The 23,088-nt window shown below is 37.7% G+C and overlaps 1 protein-coding gene across 12 annotated transcripts in view; it reads left to right on the top strand.

The window, feature by feature from the left end:
- Positions 1 to 23,088, top strand: part of Chl1 (cell adhesion molecule L1 like) — a 224,358-nt gene that overhangs the window by 168,810 nt on the left and 32,460 nt on the right. For all 12 annotated transcript variants that reach the window (XM_045133860.1, XM_045133850.1, XM_045133852.1 and 9 more), the window contains 6 exons: positions 118 to 288; positions 3,185 to 3,305; positions 6,955 to 7,139; positions 14,162 to 14,293; positions 21,280 to 21,420; positions 21,723 to 21,834. In XM_045133860.1, coding sequence (XP_044989795.1) covers positions 118 to 288; positions 3,185 to 3,305; positions 6,955 to 7,139; positions 14,162 to 14,293; positions 21,280 to 21,420; positions 21,723 to 21,834 — 862 coding nt within the window. The remainder of the gene's footprint in view (positions 1 to 117; positions 289 to 3,184; positions 3,306 to 6,954; positions 7,140 to 14,161; positions 14,294 to 21,279; positions 21,421 to 21,722; positions 21,835 to 23,088) is intronic.

Below are 23,088 nucleotides of genomic sequence, written 5' to 3'. Positions count from 1 at the left end.
ACATTTATGTGTTCCAAACATGCATACTATGTAGACACATCACATAAGTGAACAAAAGGCTGATGAAATAGTGTAAGGAGCAGTCCCCTCTTTTAAGCGTCTGATCTCTCTTTTCAGAACTGGAACACATCGAGCAGGATGAAAGGGTGTACATGAGCCAAAAGGGAGACCTGTACTTTGCCAATGTGGAAGAAAAGGACAGCCGGAACGACTACTGCTGCTTTGCTGCATTTCCAAAATTAAGGACAATTGTTCAAAAAATGCCAATGAAACTAACAGTTAACAGTTGTAAGTCCAAATAGTTTATCCTTCCGTAATTCATGCTGAATGCTAATGTGTCTACAAATTCATCCTTGCTGAAGCCACAGCCAGTTGGTCTGCTCTGTCATGGCTCCCTTTAGCTCTAGAGACTTCATCCCAATAAACGAGGCATTGGCAGCTGTAGGTCCACAGCAGCTCTGTCCCTGCCAGCCAGAAAATCAAGTCTCATTTCACAGTATAAATATATCTCATTTGATTTTTGCAGGATCTAACCATTTTAGTGGGGGGATTGCACAATAAAATCACAGGCTTTCATAACAAGTCTTAGGCATGGATTCAAGATTACTTTGAATAAACCATCAGGCTGAAAACGAGGGAGATAAAAAGAATCAAAATAGAAAAGATCACTATTAATCATTGCGATCACGTCAAGCTTTTTCTCTGACCTTTCCAAATTGGCCAAGTTATTTGAATTGCTTTTCGGTTTCCTACTTGATCCTGCAAGTGACTGTCTGGATTCCCAAATGGGAAAAAGTAATCAGTGTAGGAGGACCCCTAAAAAGGCAATGCTCAATAGCTTCCTGCATAAATAATTGGCCCTGGTAAGGTAGAAACTTGGCATGACCATTTCATTGTCTAATTTGCCCCATGAGTTTTTCATTGTGTGCATATACACTATGGGCTTCACCACAACATTCTTTCAAAAGAGTACTTTCATATAGCTCCTCCTTCAGTCATTTCCACCTGGACTTAATTGTTGGAATTCAAGTTTAGGCACTGTGTATATATGTATGTATGTGTATATATATATATATATATATATATATATATATATATATATATATATATATTTTAACCTAAAATTATATTCCCATAACAGTGTTCTAGTGAAGCTTGGCTCTTCCTCATTTTATGTTTTTTTTTTTTTTCTAAGAGATCTATAATGGCTTTTCATTCTCTATTGATGTCAACATCTACCATTATGTTTGCATTTGTTCTTTGTCTCCATTTTTCTTCTTTCAGTAAAGCATGCTAATGAGTCAAGTTCAGCCACAGCTATTAGTTCCAAGGGTAAGTGAATATTTGTAGAGCTTTAGCTTTTATTGTCACCATATGTCAGGCATTGTCATCTTAAATATTGATTCTTTCCTTTATTATTTTCAAAAGTTTATTAAAATGATATTAGTCCTGCTAAGAAAACCCTCTTAGATTAGAGAGTGCTATTGTTTGCTACCTTATTAAACACATGTGAAAAGAATGATTTTTATAGATAGGTAACTCTATAGAAATGGTGATATACTTAAATGTAATATAATTAATATTTAGATGCCTATAGTTGTAGGTATTTAATGGAATATTTACATTGGCTCTATCTTAAGTGGTATGTAAGACTGACAGCTTTATACAGAGAAAGGAAAAATAAATGATTAGGTGCAAACAAAAGCAGGAAAACACTGAATTTAAGAACTTAAGTTAAACTGTGGGTGATGGCATACAATTTTAATCCTAGCACTTGAGAGTCTGAGGTAGAGAATTTTATAGTGTGTTACAGAGGAAGATTCAGATCAGCCTTGACTAGACTGAAACCATGTCAAAAACAATAAAAAAGTTTTTTTTTTTCTTTCTACAACTATTAGAATAGTTTTAAAGCCACTATGCATTATAACAATTTAAAATATGCCCCAATTTATTTCTCTATGGAAGATTTTACATTTTATTCCTTTTTTATATCTACCAGAACTCATGTTTGATATAAGATGCCAGAGTAGACAGAAAATTTATAATATATATAGTTTATGTCATGTGGATTACTGGCTTAACCTCAATTTCTATTATACTGGTGACTGATTCACCCCAACATCATTTTTTAAGATCATAACTCAGATATATGCACTGCTATATCTTCACATGTTTGCAAATTATTTCAGATACATAAATATGTAGGAGGAAATGCATAGCAAAGTGTATCATTTTTAACTTTTGTTTACTTATTTGAGAGAGAGGCAGAGAGAGAGAGAGAATATGAATATCAGCATGCCGGGGCCTCAAAGCAGATGCAAATGAACTCCAGACTCTTGTGCCACCTTGTGCATCGGGCTTCCATGGGAATTGAACCTGCCTCCTTTGGTTTTACAGGCAAATGACTTAAGCACTAAGCCATCTCTCCAGCCCACAAAGCATATCTTGCATCTAGCACTTTATGTTTCTCTCTTCTGATATTAGGTCAGCTACTTATTTTGTTTCTATATAAGGTAAAAATCACATTGTGACTGGATGGGATACACAATTTACATCAGCACTTGGAAATGAAATCAGAATGCAGTGGAAATGGAAGTATTCTAAATTTACTATTGCCTTTCAAAATTACTAAGAAGAAATTGAACATGTCTATTTGCAGTTAAAGATGCTTACATATAATTTCTAAAATCTTTGTTTGAGAGTATAAGGCTAGAAAGATTTGCTCAAAGAACCCAATAAATTCATAGATTACTAATGTCTACCATAACACTTCTCTGTCAGAACTTCTATATACAGAGCCAGGAGGCTGTGTTTTTAATGGGAACCCCATGAAATCCACATTAAATTAAGGAAGCATTATACATTCATCAGACCCAACAAGCCATGAATGAACTCCATAGAAAACCATGGGTAACTAATTTTGGGGCTTTATCATGAAACTGTCTTGAATAATATTTGAACTTCTGACATGGAAGCTGTGGTTTGAGTCATCATGTCTATAGAAATTGATACTACACATAGTTAAAATCCCTATACTTCACGTGAAGAGAAAACTCTATTTAAGTGGAAATACACTGAAAGATGTATTCATTCATACATACATGAATGCATGTGTTTTTAGAAAGATATGCTGTCACGGAATTTTAACTGCCTTGATTAGAAAAGACTTTTGACTTTTTTCTAGCAAACTCCATCAAGCAAAGGAAACCCAGGCTTCTGTTACCTGCGGCTGAGAGTGGCAGTGAGTCCTCAATGACCATCCTGAAAGGGGACACCCTGCTGCTTGAGTGCTTTGCGGAGGGCCTGTGAGTAACCTGCTTCCTGCTCTGTCTTTTCCTTTCCAGAATGAGACATCAGTTAAGAACCTGCCACATACATATTCTTACATTCACTCCTTTTTGAAAACATGTCTTTTATTTCATCATATGAACTAAAGACCCTGACCAAAATTGACTTATAATTGCATCTCTTGATTTGTAATATTATGAATGGATCGAAGAAGCTTTCTTAGGGAAGTGAGCACTTTAAGTACAGTGACATCCTTATAACTGGATGAAAATCACGAACCTTCTAAACACAAGGCACTTTGCCTTGTGGCAAGCATCACAGTTTGCCTTTACATGATTTATCCCACTTTTCACCCTCCATTTCCGAATATTAGGACTGTGGTTATTCTCACTTGCAAAGTGGGTAAGTGAAGGCCACAAAGCCCTCTTGCTGTAAACTCAGTACACCAAGCTGAGCAGAATGTGAAGTAGAATGTTTCCATCCAGAACCCTAAACTCCTCAAAATTGAATTCACTAAAGAAGTTTATATAAAAAAATGAGCATTCTGTTTAAAGGGGGGACTCTTTGCATAGAATAGGTGTTGAAATAAATATTAACAACAAAACTATTGATAACTCTGATTAAGAAAGCAAGGCTTCCAGACAGTTGCTCATGTTGAGTGATGTGGAGTTTACAGATTCTGTGAATATGATGGAATTGGGATTTCCAGTGATATTCTGACTTTCCTAACTTCCAGTCCTACCATCTTCGAGAAGAGCATATTTCTACGGCAGTTCACACTCACAGTCCACACTCAAATTGAAAATACACACACACCATTTGTACACATTCAAGCTACAGTCCAACTCACACCTGTATTCTACACTCATACCTGCAGTCCACACTAACACTTGCAGTACACACCCAAACCAGCAGTCTACACCCACACCTGCAGTCCACACTCACACCTGCAGTCCACAAGCACACCTGCAATCTGTACTCACACCTGCAGTCCACACTCACACCTGCAGACCACACCCACACCTGCAGTCCACACTCACACCTGCAGTCAGCACCCCACCTATCAATCCATACACACTTGTAGTCCATTCTCTCACCTGCAGTTCACACTTGTACTTCAGACTCACACCTGCAGTCCACACCCACATCTGCAGTCCACACTGAAATCAGCAATACACACACACACAAATCTGCGCTATACACTCATACTAAAGTTCATACTCACATCTGCTGTCCACAATCACGCCTGTTAAATGATATACTTACCATAAATTTAATTATATGAGATTCTATTTTAGAATACTACATTATATACATTACGATACTACATTTTAATAAGAATGAAAGTTGGTCAGTTTAAAACTTGAAAAACATTAAGAATATTTGGTCATGTATGTTTATACACACAAAAAAAGTATTAAACAGGGGATTTTTTTCTCAAAACATTATTGTCCAAATTCTGTTTGTAAAGACTTCTTTGAATTAAAATATTAAAAGAAAGAAAGAGGGCTAGGATGTAACCCGGTGGGTAGAAGGCTCGCACAGCAAGCACAAAGCCCTCGGTGCAATCCTCAGAGTCATGTAAACAAGCTGTGGAGGTACACTCAGTAAACCTCATACTCAGGAAGTAGAGAAAGAAGAACCAAAAGTTCAAAGTCATTCTTGGTTACATGATGAGCTCAAGCTCAACATACCTGAAGTTCTTTTAAAAAGAGAGAAAGAGGAAGAGAGAAGGTAAATACAATAAGGAAAGATAATTGGCTAGAGTACAGACAGAAAATCTTGCAGTAGTATAATCCCTGTCTTGTTATAAAATCATTGGTACTGAAAGGATTTAGATGACTTGACGGTTACCAAAGAAAAAAGGAATAACAGGACCTGTAGAAAGTGTGGAGCTCACACCATTAAGGAATAGACTCATGAAAATCTGTTTGGAGGAGCTGAGGGCCCAGGCATTCTGTCACATGGAAAACTGCCATTTTGACAGATGGTGTGAGAAGCAAGCAGGTAGGAAACTGGAGTTGTGCATCCTGTTTGGTGGCAAGCTCTCAGGAAGTCAACAGCTAAAGTTCCCCTACCTGGGTCTATGTGACCACAGTTACATTTCCAAAGGCAGTACATCATGTGCTATGTGCCTATCGCATCGAAGGCCTTTGTTTCAGAACTGTAAGAGAGGGACGTCCTTGAGCCTTGAAAATCAAGGGGATAGTCAAATGTTAAATAAAATACCTTCTTCTTCACCTCCAGTACATTTTGACATAATAATTGAGCTATTTTAGCCACTATGTGTAAAAGCAATTTGAGATAATAACAATTAGAGATAATATAATTATTAACAAGTAACTAAGTAGAAGTTTATATGAAGCATATATTCTAAAAATATGTAGTTAAGAAAGATGCACATTCTGAAAAAAACAGAGACCTAATAGAATACACTCATAAAATGTATAGTATTAAAATCATATAAATGTTAATTATTATTCTAATGTCCTTAAGAAAATGGATTAGTTTCTTGGTATTTCTGAATTCTGACTGGTAAAATGATGTCCCTAATATAGATTATATTTAAAATATACTCAATATTTTGGGTTAATATTAGGAAAAGGAATATAGTAAGTGATATTAGTAAAATCAGTATCTGAAACAAAATATCCTCCATCACTAAAAGCAGACACCATTGATCAGCATGTGGTTTCGTAATGACAAGAGTCTCTAAGTGTCAGTATCACTTCTCCACCTTCTGCTTTGAATGTTTGTTTTGTTTTTTGAGGTAGTGTCTCATCAGCTCAGGCTGACCTGGAATTCACTAAGTAGTCTCAGGGTGTTCTTGAACTCAGGGCGATCCTCCTACCTCTGCCTCTCCAGGGCTGGGATTAAAGGCATGTACTACCATGCCCAGTTCCACCTTCTGCTTTTCTGAGAAGAGGTTTTTCTTATAACCAGATAGCTTGTTTCTTGCACATATTTTCCTTCACTATGAGTTGGAGAAATTTGTCAGTATATGACAAGCTCTCATTTCATTTTTTGTTTTGCTTGTTTCTCATTTGTGTTGATTTAGTGAGCTCATTTATTTGAGGAATCCATGCTAAGGAGGTTTGGTTCTTGTCTCCTTTCCTCTGTTCCCTGAATGGTGACAAAACTAGATGGGCAGTGTGTGCTAGGCACATTAACTTGCCCTGGAATACATGGGCTGCTCCTTCACCCAGTTCACTCATTTGGCTCCACTCCTGAGCCACATTTTCCAATATCACCTTGATGAGGATTAAATAAGAATTCATGGTTTTCCTCTGCTGGCTGTTGAATCCTACTTTATTAGGCTGTTCAATGTCACACAGGAAAGAAGGCTGTTATCTGAGCCACAGGGAAGTGCTTCTCATTTGACAAATATCTTGTGATATTATTTCTTTGGACTGTCATTGTCATACCTCATCAAGCCATCTATTCAGCACTTACAGGAAATTAGCTCACTGAGCAGAGCAGACAAGATTTCTAAGATTTAAGACAATTATGGTGAAATGTGCTTGCTCCAACTCTCAGGTTCCACACTATGGATGGCCTGTCCATTGGCAGAATTGATAAGACTAAGCAACTATACGAAAACAACCTGTTACAGAATATGCCCGGGGGTTTATTTGTAATTAATGTTTATCTACTATGATTTTGCAGACCAACCCCCCAGGTTGAATGGAACAAACTGGGTAGTGATTTACCTAAGGGAAGAGAAACAAAAGAAAATTATGGCAATACTTTGAAGATAGAAAATATCTCCTTCCGAGACAAAGGAAATTACCGTTGCACAGCCAGCAATTTATTGGGAACAACCACTCATGATTTCCATGTAATAGTAGAAGGTATGTGCTCATCATGATTTATATTTGTATGCACCCCCCCCCACAAAAAAGTCATTGTAATATCAGGTCTTTGCTTCTACAATATGTTGAAATAAGTCATTGGTTTTGACTTTTACTTGCCATGTGATCATTGAATTATTATACTTTAATTAATAGAGTTTGTAATTTACCTTCCAAATCTACATGGAAAAAATACATTTAGAAAAGATTATCAGGAAGGAAATTAAACACACAAGGCTTCTAGTATGTTGGAGTAGTTATTAAACCTACCCTCCTGTATGGTTTTATTTTGTGAATTGATTTTATTATAACGTACATGTGGTGCTGTGTGATATTAGCTCATCAATGGGGTCAGAATTATAAAAATAAACTATTACATTGAGACTCAAAGAAAATTAAACCTTAATCTTGTCACTAGCTTGCTATAACCTTGCTCAGTTTGTTCCATCTTTCTCTACCTCCATTTCTTCACCAAAGAATTGAGGGGATTAAAAAAATATTTTAAAATCTCTATCCTGACTTTGACATTTTTTGGCCTGTATCTTGATTTTGGATGTTCGGTTCTACTTAGAAGGAAATAAGTATAGACTGTAGGGGGCTGGCGAGATAGATTAGTTAGTGATGTGCTTCTCTCACAGCATGACAACTTGAGCTCAGTCCCTAGTATTCATGAAAAAGCATCAGGAATTATGGCATGTATATGTAATCCCAGTACTGGGGAAATGGAGACAGGCATACCCCCAAAGGCTCCCAGGCTAGCCTTTCTAACCTGATTGGTGAGCTCCAGGTTGAATGACACCTTAGGTTATAGTGGTGGTTTGATTCAGGTGTCCCCTATAATCTTATGTGTTCTGAATGCTGGTCATTTGGGAATTAGAACCTCCTAGAGGTGGTATATTGTTGAGGGTAAAGAGTGCGGGTTTTATAGCCAGCTCCCCTTTGCCAGTATTTGGCCAACTCTCTTGCTGCTGTCCATCTGATGTTGGCCAGGAGGTGATGTCCACCATCTGCTCATGCCATTGTTTTCTCCTGCCACATTGGAGCTTCCCCTCCAGCCTGTAAGCTAAAATAAACCCTCTCCTCCCACAAGCTGCTCTTGGTTGTGTGTTCTCTGCCAGCGAGGGGAAACTGACTGCAACAGTTTTCCTCTGACTTCCAAAAGCACATGCACACATGTCCATTTGTGCCTGCATGAACACACACCTGCACATACATACTAAAAATAGACTCATGCTATTTTAATCAACAAAGTACCCAAACACATTACATTCATGTGCTCTCTAAGCTAATTGAGGCTTGTTTTAATCTTTTGTTGTCACTATAAAAATACAGAGGCAAAGACAACATCACTTTGAAAAAGGAGCTGCCATGGAATTTAAATTTTGGAATTGTGCCAGCTCGGCGGAAGCAAAAGGACTCCGGTCCTCCTGTGAATCCAACTGATGCAGACCATTTTCCCTGGTCTGGTCACATTGAAGCTTTCTATCTGTGATTTACTTGGCTGTATTGATCAGATTAATGGGATGATTACTAAATTTGTACTTATTTGGTGCTGCGTGGGCTTAAGTATTGAAAGGAATTGTCTCTCCCAGAATACCTGTTAGTGAACTAGTGCTCTAAGGCTCCCATTAATATTCCAATGAAGTCTACTTCATAAAGCTTCAGTTTACACAAGGAGAACTTAAGTAATGACCTGTTGTTTTAATTAATGGAAAGTACATGAAACTCAGACACAAATTCTACTCACAATAAAGGTTACAGTAATTGACTTAGTCATGGCTCTGTTAGGAAAAAGAACATGTTTCCAAATCCTCTCCACCCTGTGTACTTAGTTAAGGAGAGAAGAATAGAAGATGGCAGATAAGAATTTCCATTTCTTTGATTCAACAACAGCAAAACATATAGGAGAAAACTCAGTATGATTCATTAATACCAGCATCTGGTAATAATGACATAATTCTCTGAAAATAAAGTTTTCATAAAGATGTTCAGGGAGGATGCATTTGAAAGATGTAATTTTAACTTTAGACATCATTTGATGCTTCTATATAATTTGGCTACAGTGTGTAATGAAGAAAGTTTTCCATAAACTACAGGCCCCTCACATGCACACACACAGAAACCAGACACATCTGATTGTTAGCTGCTCCTCCTCCAAATTGCTGACTATTGGAAATCTTTTTCAGATGGTGGTAGCATTGGTCCAGTAGCTGAATATTTTAACAATCTGGCTGTGGTTCTCTAGACTCTCAAAGCTGAAGCTTTCAAAAGAATTGCAACTGCTGCAAAAAAAATACCTACAGATGTAAAATCAATCATGCAATTTAAAGTGTTGACTATAGTATTTCAAAGTAATTTAGGTTTCCTGAACAAATTTTTCTGGCTATTATTAAAAAACCATTACACTGCTGAAATGTAAATAAAGGTATTATGAGGAATATTAAAATAATTTTCCCATAGTAATAAAATGCTTATACACCCTCAGCTGCACAGTTCAGAAGTCTCTCTTCAATTGTGAACATGCAAAGTAATTTGTGATCAAGAATCTTGTTTTTACCATAAAATGGATAAACATTAATTTATAACCTCTAATATTCATCTGAATAGATGAATTTGATTTTGTTAAATTTTCCTTTACTTTTCTGCATCCTCCTTTGGCAAACTTTTGTCCTTTGAAAAAAATTATTTATTTATTTTCAAGCAGAGAGAGCGAAAGAGAAGAAGACAGACAGAAAATAGGCACTCCAGGGCCTGTAGCCAATGCAAACAAACTCCAGACACATGTGCCTCCTGTATGTCTGGCTTACATGGGTCCTGAGGAATCAGACCTGGGTCCTTTGGCTTTGCAGGCAAATGCCTTAGCTGCTAAGCCAACTCTCCAGCTCTTCTTTTGTCCTTTTTGTGTGTTGATGTGGTGTTTGTATATGTGTATGTAGGTGCATGTTTGTGTGTATATATGTGTGTTCATGCACATGGCTGTGTGTGAGGAGGCCCTTGATCATTGTCAGCTTTCTTCTTTAATTGCTGTCATCATTTGCTTTGAGACAGTATCTATAGATCAATGTACAGCTCACTGATTGGGGTAGGATAGCTTGATAGTAAGCAGCTTGGATCCTCTGTCTCCACCTCTCCAGTACTAGGATAACAAATTTTCACCAAGACACATACCTTTTACATGGGTTAGGAGGATCCAAACTTGGGTCTTCATGCTTACACAGGAAAGCCTTTCTTCACTGAACCAGCTCCTCAGCCCCAGTCTCTTGTTTAGCAACTTAAATTAAATTACTAGGGCTAGCAAGATAAGCAAAGAACAATGCATTTTTGTACTTTGAAATTATAGTCCTTTCTAAAAATACCTTTTCTGCATAAGCAAAAGCTCCATTTTTATTATATTTTCTCTGTGATATTTCCCATTATGAAACTCAAATTCTGTGAGCCTGTAATTTAAGCTGTAGCATCCTAAAAATAAAAGCAGACTACATATCAAGTTCTACATTATGTGTGATAACAATTGTTATGATGTCTTAACTGGGTATGATCATGTATTCTGGACATCTGTGATATGAATAATTACAGTATTACAGTAGAAGGAGATACATTAGAATAGCATCTGAAATACTTTAAATCCAGAAATCAGAGTAAGATTGCAACTGTAACCATTTTCATGCTGGCCATTTCTCAATCATTTAAGAAGTTTTATTGTAAAAAAAAAAAAAACTAAAAATAATCTATTCATACTTATGTGCCCATAATACAATCAAAATGACTTGAGCTTTGAAAGAAAGCCCTAAACTGAAATGTAACTCAACGGTTGATACCATCAAAAATACCTCATTTTCAAATAATAAGTTTATCTTGAGAAGTTACCATTAAATCCAACTTTTGGTGAACTCAACAATTTAAGTTACTAAAATATAAATATGGAATAAGATATGAGATAAATCCATTTTACTATGAAATTACCAACTACAATATATGTTTTATAATATCAAGATCCCCATTCTATTTGTGGGTGGCATATATGTGTGAGTGTAGGCACATGCACAGCATAGCACTGAGAAAGTCAGAGAATATCTTCTGGTGTTGGTCCCTGCCTTCCACTCTCTTTGAAATAGAGTCTCATTTTTGCTGTTCACAGCAGCATGTGCCGGATTAGCCTGCCTGTCACTTTCTAGGGGTTGTCCTTTTTCTACCTCCCATCTCCGCATAGGATGGCTGGGACTACAGATACTCACTTACTGTGGCTGGCTTTTGACATCGATTTTGAAGATACAAATTCTGGTTATTACATGAGCACAGCCAGCACTTTCATCTGCTCAGTGGTCTTCACAGGCCACTTCTGGCTGTTATTGCAGTGATAAACTTTGCTTATCTCATTAACTATGTTTTTAAAGTTCAGAGATTTGCATTTCTATTTGCATCAGCATGTGACCTATTTATCATTTCAGTTTCTATTTACAACTATGGTGAAATAGGTATTTATTTAAGATAAGTAACTTTTATAAGTTACCATATATCTTAGGAGAACAAGATAAAAGAATCTAATTCCATGCTTTATTCCCCAAAATTTTCAGGTTTAACTGTCTTTTTTTACCTCCTCTTACCTAGGACTTGCCCTTTATATAGTTTCATGAGCTAGGTTTTGGAAAACATCTGTTAGTTCTCAGTCCCTGCCTGTGTGTGGTCTGCACCTCAGCCACCCACAGTTTGTCATCACAATATTAATATGCCCTCGGGCACACTGTGGTGTCTTTTGTAAAATAAGTAGCAATTAGCTAACATGGTCAATAGATGCTTCCAGTGAAAAGAGTGACTGATTTATAGGCAAGGATTCCCTCCCATCCACACCTAAGGTACATAGTTTTTCCTGATGTCTTTTCCAGTGGAGTCTTCAGTAGTTGATCTTTTTAATTTAAAAACACTCCATACATATGTGTTACATAGAAGATATTGTTCTGAACAGAGGAGACATGTTTATTATCAGACTCATCCCTGGCTCTCAAGAGGACTCTGGACTCAGGGATCTAACTATTGACTTCTGTACTGACACACTGAATATTCAATAAGTATTCTCTATAGTGGGAGTCTCAGCCTGGGCTGGAAGTGAGGCATTGACAAGCAAGACTGAAGTCACTCTCCAGTTGAATGTCAATGTCCACTTCTGCTCAAGAGCAGCTTATTCTGCAGGAAAAAGAGGGCTGAGAAGCATAAATATGAATATCCAAGCATCATGAGGCACATGAACTTCTGGAGCCAGTGGGTTGATCCAGAGGAGCTGGATTTGCTAGTGCAAAGCAACAGATTGAGTTGACCTTTTTTTCCTAGTGCCAGTCCAAATTAATAAGAAAGCAGTAGACAAAAGGCTCGATGTCTTCTCTTCTCCATAGCTCTGTGCTGAGATCATGATTCTTTTACTAATAATCCTGAGAAAATCAGATGACTTCTTCAAAGCTCAGTACTATTTCTGTGAGGTGAAGGATTTAGAGGAGGTGATGTCTTATCACTATTTGTTGTTAACCAGAATGTATCTTTGCACACAGAGAAAGGATAACAAGATTTGTAGCCTTAGAATGGAAATATAAATCTTAATTTTATTACCTAGGATTTAAAGAAATACCATCATAGTATGATCTTTGCTTTTACTTATCCTATAAGCAAAAGTCATAGCTTCCTGCTATAAATATGATGATTTTCATGTACATGGATCTTCTTCCTACACTAAAAAAACAAATGTTGAGTTTTGTTGTGATTGTGTAAAAAGTCCAAGAAAATAAAAACGAAAATCCAAAAACAAATGTACCCTTTACTTCAGAAAGTGACACACAGTTGATTGTTTAGATCATTGAATTTTCAACTAAGTGACTAAAGAGTTCCACATTCATCCATTATGAACACAAGCATTTATGTTGGCATTCAACAATGAATTCCACACTCCAAGGAATAACTACAAAGGTATTTCCCCTGCTCAAACTTGAATTTTCCAGAGTTACTCATGTAAATTTATTTTTCTCCTAGAAAATTGATAGATATATTTAACATATGCTTATTTTTTCTTCCTGTACTAAAACATCTATATTTTCACCTTATGTATGCATATATATTTTAAAGAGTTTCACATTCAAATGAAGGTCTATGTCTACAATGTCTTAGGGGAAAATAACCAAGGTAAGAAGAACAGTATGCAGTTTGCAGGTTTTATTTATTTATTTTTTTCTCTGTGATCAAGATAATGAAAACCATCCAGTCTTTATTCTGAACATTTCATTCACTGTTGACATCATAATATCCTTTTGGTGACAAAACATAGCAGTTATATTTAAACTGAAGGAAAAGAATTGTCTTATTTTATTCTGAAACACTACATAGAATTATACTTTGAAGTACTAAAGGATGAAAGGATACATCATTTACAGGCATCTCTTCCTCCATTGTTTGAAAGCAAAAAGTCAAATGCTGCATATCAGCTTCCATCCCTGCCCCTGTGAAAACAGAAAGACTCCTAAAGATCTTTTGTTTCAATTGATCAGTTAGGTAAATAGGTATAGGTGGGATATATAAATGCTATCAAAATAAGAAATAAATAATATTCGAAATGCTCAAAATTTTAATTGTTGTTATTTTAAAAGGCACCTGAACGTATTCTTGAGACCAGCCATTTTCGGGAGCCAGGCTGCAGCTCGAGGGTACACCCTAGCCAGCTCTCCACGAGTTACCGTCTGTTTACTCCCCCCTCGTTTTCCCACTAGTAAAATATATACTTGGGTAACTAACGTGCTTGTATATATGCCCATTTTTAGCACTTTTATTTATTATGCATGTTTATAGTCCAAAGTAAAGTGTACGCATTCGCAGTCTCCACACAATAACAAGCCTTTAATTTTTTTTTTTTCCCCCAAAAGAGATACTATGAAACACTTTGTGGTGTCTGCCCTCTGCTGGCGTGTAGCAAGAGTGCAGGCCTGTTACAATGGAAGCTTTCCCTATAGATAAAATGTCTGATCGACTCTTCATTTTGTCTTCAGAACCTCCACGCTGGAAGAAGAAACCGCAGAGCGGGGTGTACAGCAGCGGGAGCAGCGGCATCTTGTTATGTGAGGCGGAAGGAGAACCGCAACCCACGATCAAGTGGAGAGTCAACGGCTTGCCGATTGACAGTGAGTTGCAAAGCAAGAGTCACAAGGCATGGAAGCGGACAGCTATAGGATAGTGAATGGTCAGACTGGCTATGTGCCAGGAGCTGGAAAGTGGCTGGAGCAGTGGGCCTGATATAACCAGGAATTCAAAAGGTGGCTTTTTGCTTTGGTTTTTGTTTTCTCTTCTACCACTTTGATTGTTAAGACCAGACAATCATGGAAGAGCCATAGTGTTATGATGACCCAGTGACTAAAGGAGAGAGAGGCACCTCGGGCATGAGCCCTGTCCAGATGGGGTTGTCACGGAGAGGTGAGGAAGGACAGGAGGGCACAATCTTCCCACTGCGTTATTGGTCCAGAAGCCAGTAAAGAGTACTAAGTCCCTCAACTCTCAATTTGAACCTACTATGGCCATTTTGAAGATGCTTGTTCAGGCAGGAGGACTAAGCATTTCTCATGAGGGTTCCTTAGCTTGACTGCAAGCTGGTACAACATTACATGCATATATGTAGCTCCCATCTATTCCTTTGTCCTGGGCCCACACATCAGGTGGGCCTCCCACCTGGGCCCTGTCTGGACTGTGACCTTTTCCAGCCCTGTGGCCTGGAGGTGTTATTGAAGCTCCCCAAGCACAAGTTTCAATGGAGTCAGTAGCAGTTGGCTGGGACTGAATGGGGTGAATTGGTCAGGCAGCTGGGGTAGTGATTTATCTGTAAAGCTCTGTGATTGTTTATAAACCCTGGAGCCAGACTGCCTGTGTTTGCTTGGCGCTCCTAACATTTACTTGTGTGACTGGGACTACTACTGACCCTCTTCAAAACTGTCCCCCTTTCAGTAAAAGGAGAAGAAAATAGCAGTGACTCATGGGCTTGTAATGTGGATTTAGAAGAACACCAGTCAAAGGACACTTTGCTCAGAGTCCACCACAAGAGCTGCAACCCCCATGTGTGGCTTTTTACTTTAGCTTTCACATAGAAACACACAAGAAACCTTTAACCCTCAATCAGTAACACCTTCAAATTTGAGACTTTCCCCTTGTCTTTTTAAAGAACAGAACCAAAAATAAATAAGTAAGAAAGAAACAAACAAACAAACTTGGGAAGTGCTAATGAGCTTGATTGAAACAAAGTTGCTAACGAAGGAAACTAGATTCTCTGAAACATTCATTCAGGAAACCTTACATGTGACAGATACTTGCCTGCTCATGAAAGGTGTTCTTTCATTACCAGAACAGCCTCTATGAAGCAGGTACTGCTATTCTTATGTAACAGATTCATCCATTCATTTAATAACATTTATTGAATATTGCATGTTTGCTGGGCTCTGGGCAGATGGCTTGGGTTACAGCAGCGATGTTCTCGTGGAGAGACAGGCATGACAAGCACATGGTATGTATTTCCATGTACATACAGAAGTAGCCAGAAGGAGGGTAGAGTGTGAAAGGCATGGGAAGCAGGGATGCTGTGGTGCTTTATCATTATAATAGTTAATCACCTGTGAGAATTAACCTTTGATATCCATAGAAGATGAGTTGCAGCCCACCCCCCAAGATATGTGGGAAAGTGACACGGGACAAGTGATTGAACATCGAGGCTCCTAGGCATGCGTGTGGTGAGAGGAGGAAGTTGGGGAAGTGCACTGTGGCTGAAGCACAGGGTGTGAAGCTGAGGCTAGGTGAGCTCAGACTCCAGGGGAAGGGAAAGGGTAAAGCTCATTAGGGTTGTGTGGAACTTATGTGCGGTTGGAGTTTATTCAGAAGAGTTACAATGATGTAATTTACTTTTTAACAACAGGTTAAGTGGTTGAATGGAGATACGTGCTCTAAGACTTCAGGTGTTGAGGCTTCAGGCAAAGCAGGCTATCATGATGGTTGGGTTTGTTGATGGATGAGAAGGGCATGGCTTTCTTCAGCATGTAGGTAGCACAAGTGAGTAATGGCAGAATTGGAAGCGGTATCTTTGGATCCCAAACTCTGTGTTTGCTCCACAACTCCCTCATAGCTGTCCTTGATTTCTGCAGTAAGACAACTGTGTGATGATAGTGGGATTACTAAAGGATTTGAAATATCTTTGAGTTTCCACTTTTATAAATTAATAACTTCATGTGTCTTATTTCAAAATTAAGACAAAAATGAATATTGTGATGGTTTATAGGCCTAAGTATTTTTGGGGACAAGTTTGAACCAAAATAGGTTTAATTGTTCTCCAATTTGCAGATGTGGCAATGAAGGACTGCAAAATTATATTCTTAAAAAAAAAAAAATTCAGAGCTAGCATGGAACCCAGGTGGAATTCTTTTGCAACTATTGCCTTATTTCTCATCAGCCTGATTAAGATAAAAAAAAAATGGAAATTTCTGGATTATGTAAACACTAGTATTCTTTGATAGCTGTATTTTAAAATATTATTAGATGATATTATACTTACTATATTATATTTAAAATCTGTGTTTTCTTAAATCCTCAGAGCCATTGTTCAAGTTTGTTAGTGTATGGCATATTGTGCAATTTCCACCTTTATTCCCAGAAGGCAGTTTGAGCAGTGTTTCCTTGTTTTCCATCTCAAAGATGAGGCTGTAGTTTTCTTTGGCAATGCTGTGTTGATTCAAAGCTTCCCATGGGGCTAAAGATATAAGTAGGATAAAAGGAGATGACAAGGTTTGCTCTGCAAGGCTATAGGACTGAAAAATTCAAAAATGGGTACAGGCCATTGCAGTGCTTTCTTTTCTTTTCCTTTCTTTTCTTCTCTTTCTTGTTTATATATTTATTTGAGAATTCCACCACACAAAACTTGGAAGTGCTATTCATCTTGTTAATCCTCAAGAGATAGATCAAAACTTCTCTCAGAGGATGGGATTGACTTTCTAAGGTTGATGCAACAAATTACCAGAAATATGGAGGCTTGGACTGATAAAATTCCCTGCTAAGTAACTGTGCAAATTAGAAAGCTACTGCAAATCTCATTAGGCTGAAATCAAGGTGTCAACAAAACTGTCTGTCTTTCTTTTTTCTCTTTCTCCCCTCTTTCCTTTCCCCCTCTTTCTTTGTGTCTTCATCTTTTCCATCATTAAAAAATGCTTACCAGAGGCCAGTAAAGTAAAAAGGAGACATAAAGGGAAGAAAAAGGAAGGGAGGAGGGTAATTAATAGGTTGATATTGTATATATATAAGTACAATGATTGTAATGGGGAGGTAATATGATGGAGAATGGAATTTCAAATGGGAAAGTGTGGGGGTGGGGAGGGAGGGAATTACCATGGGATATATTTTATAATCATGGAAAATGTTAATAAAAATTAAAAAAAATAAAATAAAATAAAATAAATGCTTACATCCCTTGCCCATGGCCACCTTCCTCTGTCTTCACAGCCAGACACTTTGCATCATTCTGACCATTTTCCACAATTACACCTCCCTGAAACCATACCCAGGAAGCATTTTCTGAACTTTAAGAAGTACTGTACTTACATGGCGCCCATGCTGACACCCCAGCACCATTTCCTTATTTTAGAGTCCTCAACCATAATCACATCTATGATGTTAATTTTCCTGGGTAAGGGACATAGTCACAATTCTGAGAGTTAAAACTTGAACTTTCAGAGACTAGTTTTTTGCCTACTTAAAAGGGCCTCTTATGAGGACTATGATTGAGCCCCATATCTGATCCACATATTGTTGAGCCCTTTGAAAATGGAGACTTGATGAAGGAGGTATGTCACTGAGGATGGGTCGTGAGGGTGTTGTAGCCTAACCCCACTTGTTGCCCTCAGCCAGTTCACTTTTCTACCTCTTCCCTGTTGATGTGACAATATGATTCTGGCGGTCTAATCCTGCTATGTTTTCCTCCCCATAATAACTACTTTCCCTTGAAGATATAAGCCAACATAAGCCTAGTACCAATTTTCTGTCACAGTTAATTTCTCATTGATGGGATAACCATCTGACCAGAACCACTCATGGGATGAAAAGATTTATTTCAAGCTTTCAGATTCAGGGGAAGTTCCAAAAGGGCAGAATAAGCTGGCTCACTTCTATAGATCCATAGCAGAGAAACACTACCAGCAACTAGTAAGCAAAACAACCAGATCTCAAATTTCTTTCATTGTACACCTTAGGACTAAACTAAATGATCCATTTGCAGTGAATCCTCCTCCAGCAGGCTACTAAAGACACAAGTAGTAAGCTTAATCAAAAATAGTTCAGGGGCTGGAGAGATGGCTTAGCGGTTAAGCGCTTGCCTGTGAAGCCTAAGGACCCCGGTTCGAGGCTCGATTCCCCAGGTCCCACATTAGCCAGATGCACAAGGGGGCACATGCATCTGGAGTTCGTTTGCAGAGGCTGGAAGCCCTGGCGCGCCCATTCTCTCTCTCCTTCTATCTGTCTTTCTCTCTGTGTCTGTCGCTCTCAAATAAATAAATTTAAAAAAAAAAATAAAATAAAAATAGTTCAGTCTGAGAGGAACATACATTCACATTCAAAGTATAACATTATACCCCTGGCTACCACAGGCTTATGAACATCTTACAGTACAAATTGCATTCAATCCAACTACAAAGTTCCCCATAATCTTATAAATTTTAACCTTGTTCAGAAATCCTGTGTCATCTGAGATTTACGACTGTCTCTTAACTGTGAGCCTTTTATCCATCAAAATACAAGTTATGTACTTCCAACATATAGTGGTACAGGGTAAACATTTCCATTGCAAAAATGCATCAACGTAAGCAATAACTAGCAGTTAAACATCAACAATCTGCAGTTCCAATTCCAGCATCTATAACCAGTGACAAAAGTCTCTGGATTTCCAACTCTGTTCCTCCATCTCATCTGGTCACTGCTGTTGGAAAGTTTCATTCAAAGACAATAACTCTTCATGGCAGCCATTCCATAGTTCTGGCATGTCCAACCCATCCTGTGCTGCACACTGCAAGCCATGGTTCATCCTCACAACTCCATATAGTGCCCTTACATGGTCTCCACACAAGGAATTCAGCCCTGTTTTCCATGACACCTCTCAGCAGCAGCTGGATTGGGTTCATTTTCATACAATAGCCTTACTGGGCCTACATATAGGGATTCCAACAATCCTGCTTCATCTGCCACTTCTCAGTGGCTCCAGCTCATCTGTATACAATGGCTTTACTGGACTTCCACATAGGAATTTCAATCCTGATTCACTTTGTCCTAGGCCATTTATTGCACACAGAATGACTCTTTCTTTCCAGAATTTCTTATATTCCATATTACCAGGATGGCTACCAAATTTGTTAATCCAGGTAGAAATAAATCTTTACCTTGAAGAGCAGGACATATTTCAGAATTTTTTCAAGATTTTTCTCCTCAAATGAGTTTATAATATTTATATTCTTAATTATTTGAGCCTCCCATAGGTAGATTTAAACATCAGGCATCTTTTCCAATATACTAATACAAAATATTTGTCTTACCCTTAATGGTAGTCAACTAAACAGTTGCAGCTTAAGTAACTTAACACCAGTCTCTATCCCAGTAACTTCAAACTTGCTTGAAATTCTCCTGTGATACACTAGTCCATTACTTTTAAATTCAACCTCAATCAACTTCTTAGGGAATGGGCAGAATAATAAAGCCAGCCTATCTATCAGCAGCCCAGTCTCAACAAATTTCTCTTTTCCCCTTTAATAGTTCATGAGCCATGCCTTCACAGTCCATAATTCTCTTTGCATTTAGAATTTTCAAATGCTCACTAGAATAGCCCATAAAGACTTGTTTCATAGGACTACAATGATTCTCCAGTCCAAAGTACAAAATACTTCCACATTTCTCCTGCAAAAAAGATTCAAAAGACCAAAACCCACATGGTCAGATTCATCATAGCTACAATCCAACTCATGGTACTAATCTTCTATTGTAGTTACCATCTCATTGTTGGAATGAATATCTGACCAAAAGCAGCTTATTGGAGGAAAAGGTTTGATTCAGGCTTCTAGAATCCAGGAAAGCACCATCGTGACAGAAAAAGCTGCTTCTCTCCAGCCTCCACAGAAGAGAGAAAGAAAAAGAGAGAGAGAAGCTCAGAGCAGCAATCACAAACAGTCAGCAAACACAAAACAGCCAGAGCTCAAATTTGTTCTTTATACATCTTAGTGCTGAACTAAAAGATCTGCCTCTGGTGACACCCCTCCCATAAGGCTACTGGAAAATTGAGTAAGAACTTCATGTTAATAAAAAATTCCCTGAGTTGGTCTAGAGAGATGGCTTAGTGGCTAAGGCACTTGCCTGCAAACCCAAAGGACCCAGTTTCAATTCCCCAGGACCCATGTAAGCCAGATGCACAAGGTGGGACATGTGTCTGGAGTTTATTTGCATCATTTGGAGGCCATAGCATGTCCATTCTCTTCCTCTCCCTCTCTCTCTCCCTTCCTCACTCTTTCTCTCAAATAAGTAAATAAAATGTTAAAAATCCTTGAGTCTATGAAAGACATATGTTCACATCCAAGCCCCACAAGCCTTTTCATTCCGTAAGCTGATTCCAGTCTGGCATTATGGCCAGCAATGAGAAAGAAACTTCTATACAAAGTGAGTTTTTTTTTTTTTTTTTTGAGTTCAATCTGAATTTAATTTTTCAATAGTAAGTGAAGCTTATCTTATAGTAGATCTTGGGTGCCAAATAGATCTCCTGGGATCTATTGTGAGTAGTAATGCAGATAAAGCAATGAGTTACAAGGCAAAAGAGATTTTCATAACTGATATTTATCTGAAAGAATATTGAAAGTACAAAACAGTCTGACTAGAAATATCTATGGTTGATTATTTTTTTGTTTTGTTTTTTGAGGTAGGGTCTTACTCTATCTTAGGCTAATCTGGAATTATGGTTGTTTTTTGATAGTGTAAATACTTCATTCCAATGAACTATTTTTTTGCCCTGTTAGTCTTAAAATATAAATACTGTGTGACACATTTACTAAATGGCATATAAATATTTTATGTCCTATTCTTTATCATGCTGATATTTTCTCATCTCTTTCAGATCATCCCTTTGCTGGTGATGTCATCTTCCCCAGGGAAATCAGTTTTACGAACCTACAGCCTAACCATACTGCTGTGTACCAGTGTGAAGCCTCCAACATCCATGGGACCATCCTTGCAAATGCCAATGTAGATGTCATAGGTGAGTATACCTTACTGCTACTTCACCTGCTGTTTGTGAAGGAAAGTGGTTAAGACAGGGGTCTCAAGTACCAATTAAATCCTTGATACATAAAATATGGGGAAGAAAATCAAAAGTTTTACCTTACTTGTGGGCATTGGACCTTGTTCCAAAATTGTTTTCAAAATTTCCTCTATTTGGATATTATTTAAATTCAAGAATATGTCTGCAATACTCATCTACATCATTTCATATTATTACATAGAATGTACTTTTATTCATAATGTTAGCAATAATATTTAAGAATCTTTGTTTTTTAATAGATGCTCTACCAATAATACAAACTAAAGATGAAGAAAATTATGCTACTGTGGTTGGATACAGTGCTTTCTTACACTGTGAGTTCTTTGCTTCACCAGAGGCCATTGTAACCTGGTAAGATGGTTTATTGTTTTCTTAAGAGAATGTGTAAGAATCGTCATCCATCTTTTAGCAGGCTGCATCATGTCCATGTTGTTAGATGAAGCCAATGCCTCTGAGAAATAAAGAAACAAACATAATTTTCTCTCCTGAAAAGATTGTCCAGGTTTCTGAGGTTTTCTCATATAAAAGAATACAGAGAAATGTTTGTGTTCATATAGAAAAGAAAAAAAAAAAGATTGAATTGATCCCTAAGGCTTGATTTTTCCATGACATGATATCTAAATCATATATTGCTTTATGGATATTATTATCATATTTATTATATTGTTATAACTATGGCTGTTGAATATAAGCACATATGATTAAACATTTTTCTATATTTATTATTTAACTTTTATAATTTTATTGGTGTTGCAAGTCTAAACATCATGTCATATGCTTTCCTTATGCTGATTTCTTTATGAATAAGTGCAATTTAAGTGCTGTTATATCATTTTTCCATTTCCCTGTGGGGACTGGAGGAAGGTAAGACCAATAAAAACAAGACACACAAGTCCAGAGGCAAAACTTGGTCTATAATATGGTTTTTGATATTTTGTTCATTGTATTTTTTGACAATGCTGTTCTTTTTAGAAAACAACAACATTATTCATGTATGTATGTTAGAGAAAGAGAGATGGGGAAGGAAAGAGAAAGAGAGAATGGGCGCATTAGGACCTATTGCCACTACAAGTGATCTCAAGACTTGGGTGCCATGGTGTGCACCTGGATTTATATGGTTGTTAGGGAATAGAACCCAAGCCATCAGGCTTTAAAAGCAACTACTTTAACTACTAAGCCATCTGTCCGGCCCCCATTGTATATTTTTAGTTTTCAAGCATAGTTTATTAGGGACTTGGGAGGTGATTCTCTGGATAAAACAGTTGCCATGCAATCATTAGGACCTGAGTGTGGGTCACCAGGATACATGTACAAGCCAAGTGTGGTGGTGTGTGCCTATTAGCCTAGGGCGAGGCACGTGGAGGTAAGAGGATTCCTAGGGCTTTCTAACTAGATAGTGTAACTGAATTGGTGATCTGTGGGTTCATCAAGAGACATTACCTTAAGAAATAAGGTTGACAACAACTGAAAAAGAGACCTGATTCCCACCTCCAGCCTCCACAAGCACACACATGCACCTGCACATGCATGTGTACCCACATACATGTGAATATGCACACGTCATATACATATGCATATACATTGTATTAAAGTTATGATTCTTTT

Source organism: Jaculus jaculus, chromosome 14, assembly GCF_020740685.1.
Source record: "Jaculus jaculus isolate mJacJac1 chromosome 14, mJacJac1.mat.Y.cur, whole genome shotgun sequence".
Classification (NCBI taxonomy): domain Eukaryota; kingdom Metazoa; phylum Chordata; class Mammalia; order Rodentia; family Dipodidae; genus Jaculus; species Jaculus jaculus.
Note: the sequence above shows the minus strand (reverse complement) of the source record. Positions and strands in the feature narration are given on the sequence as shown.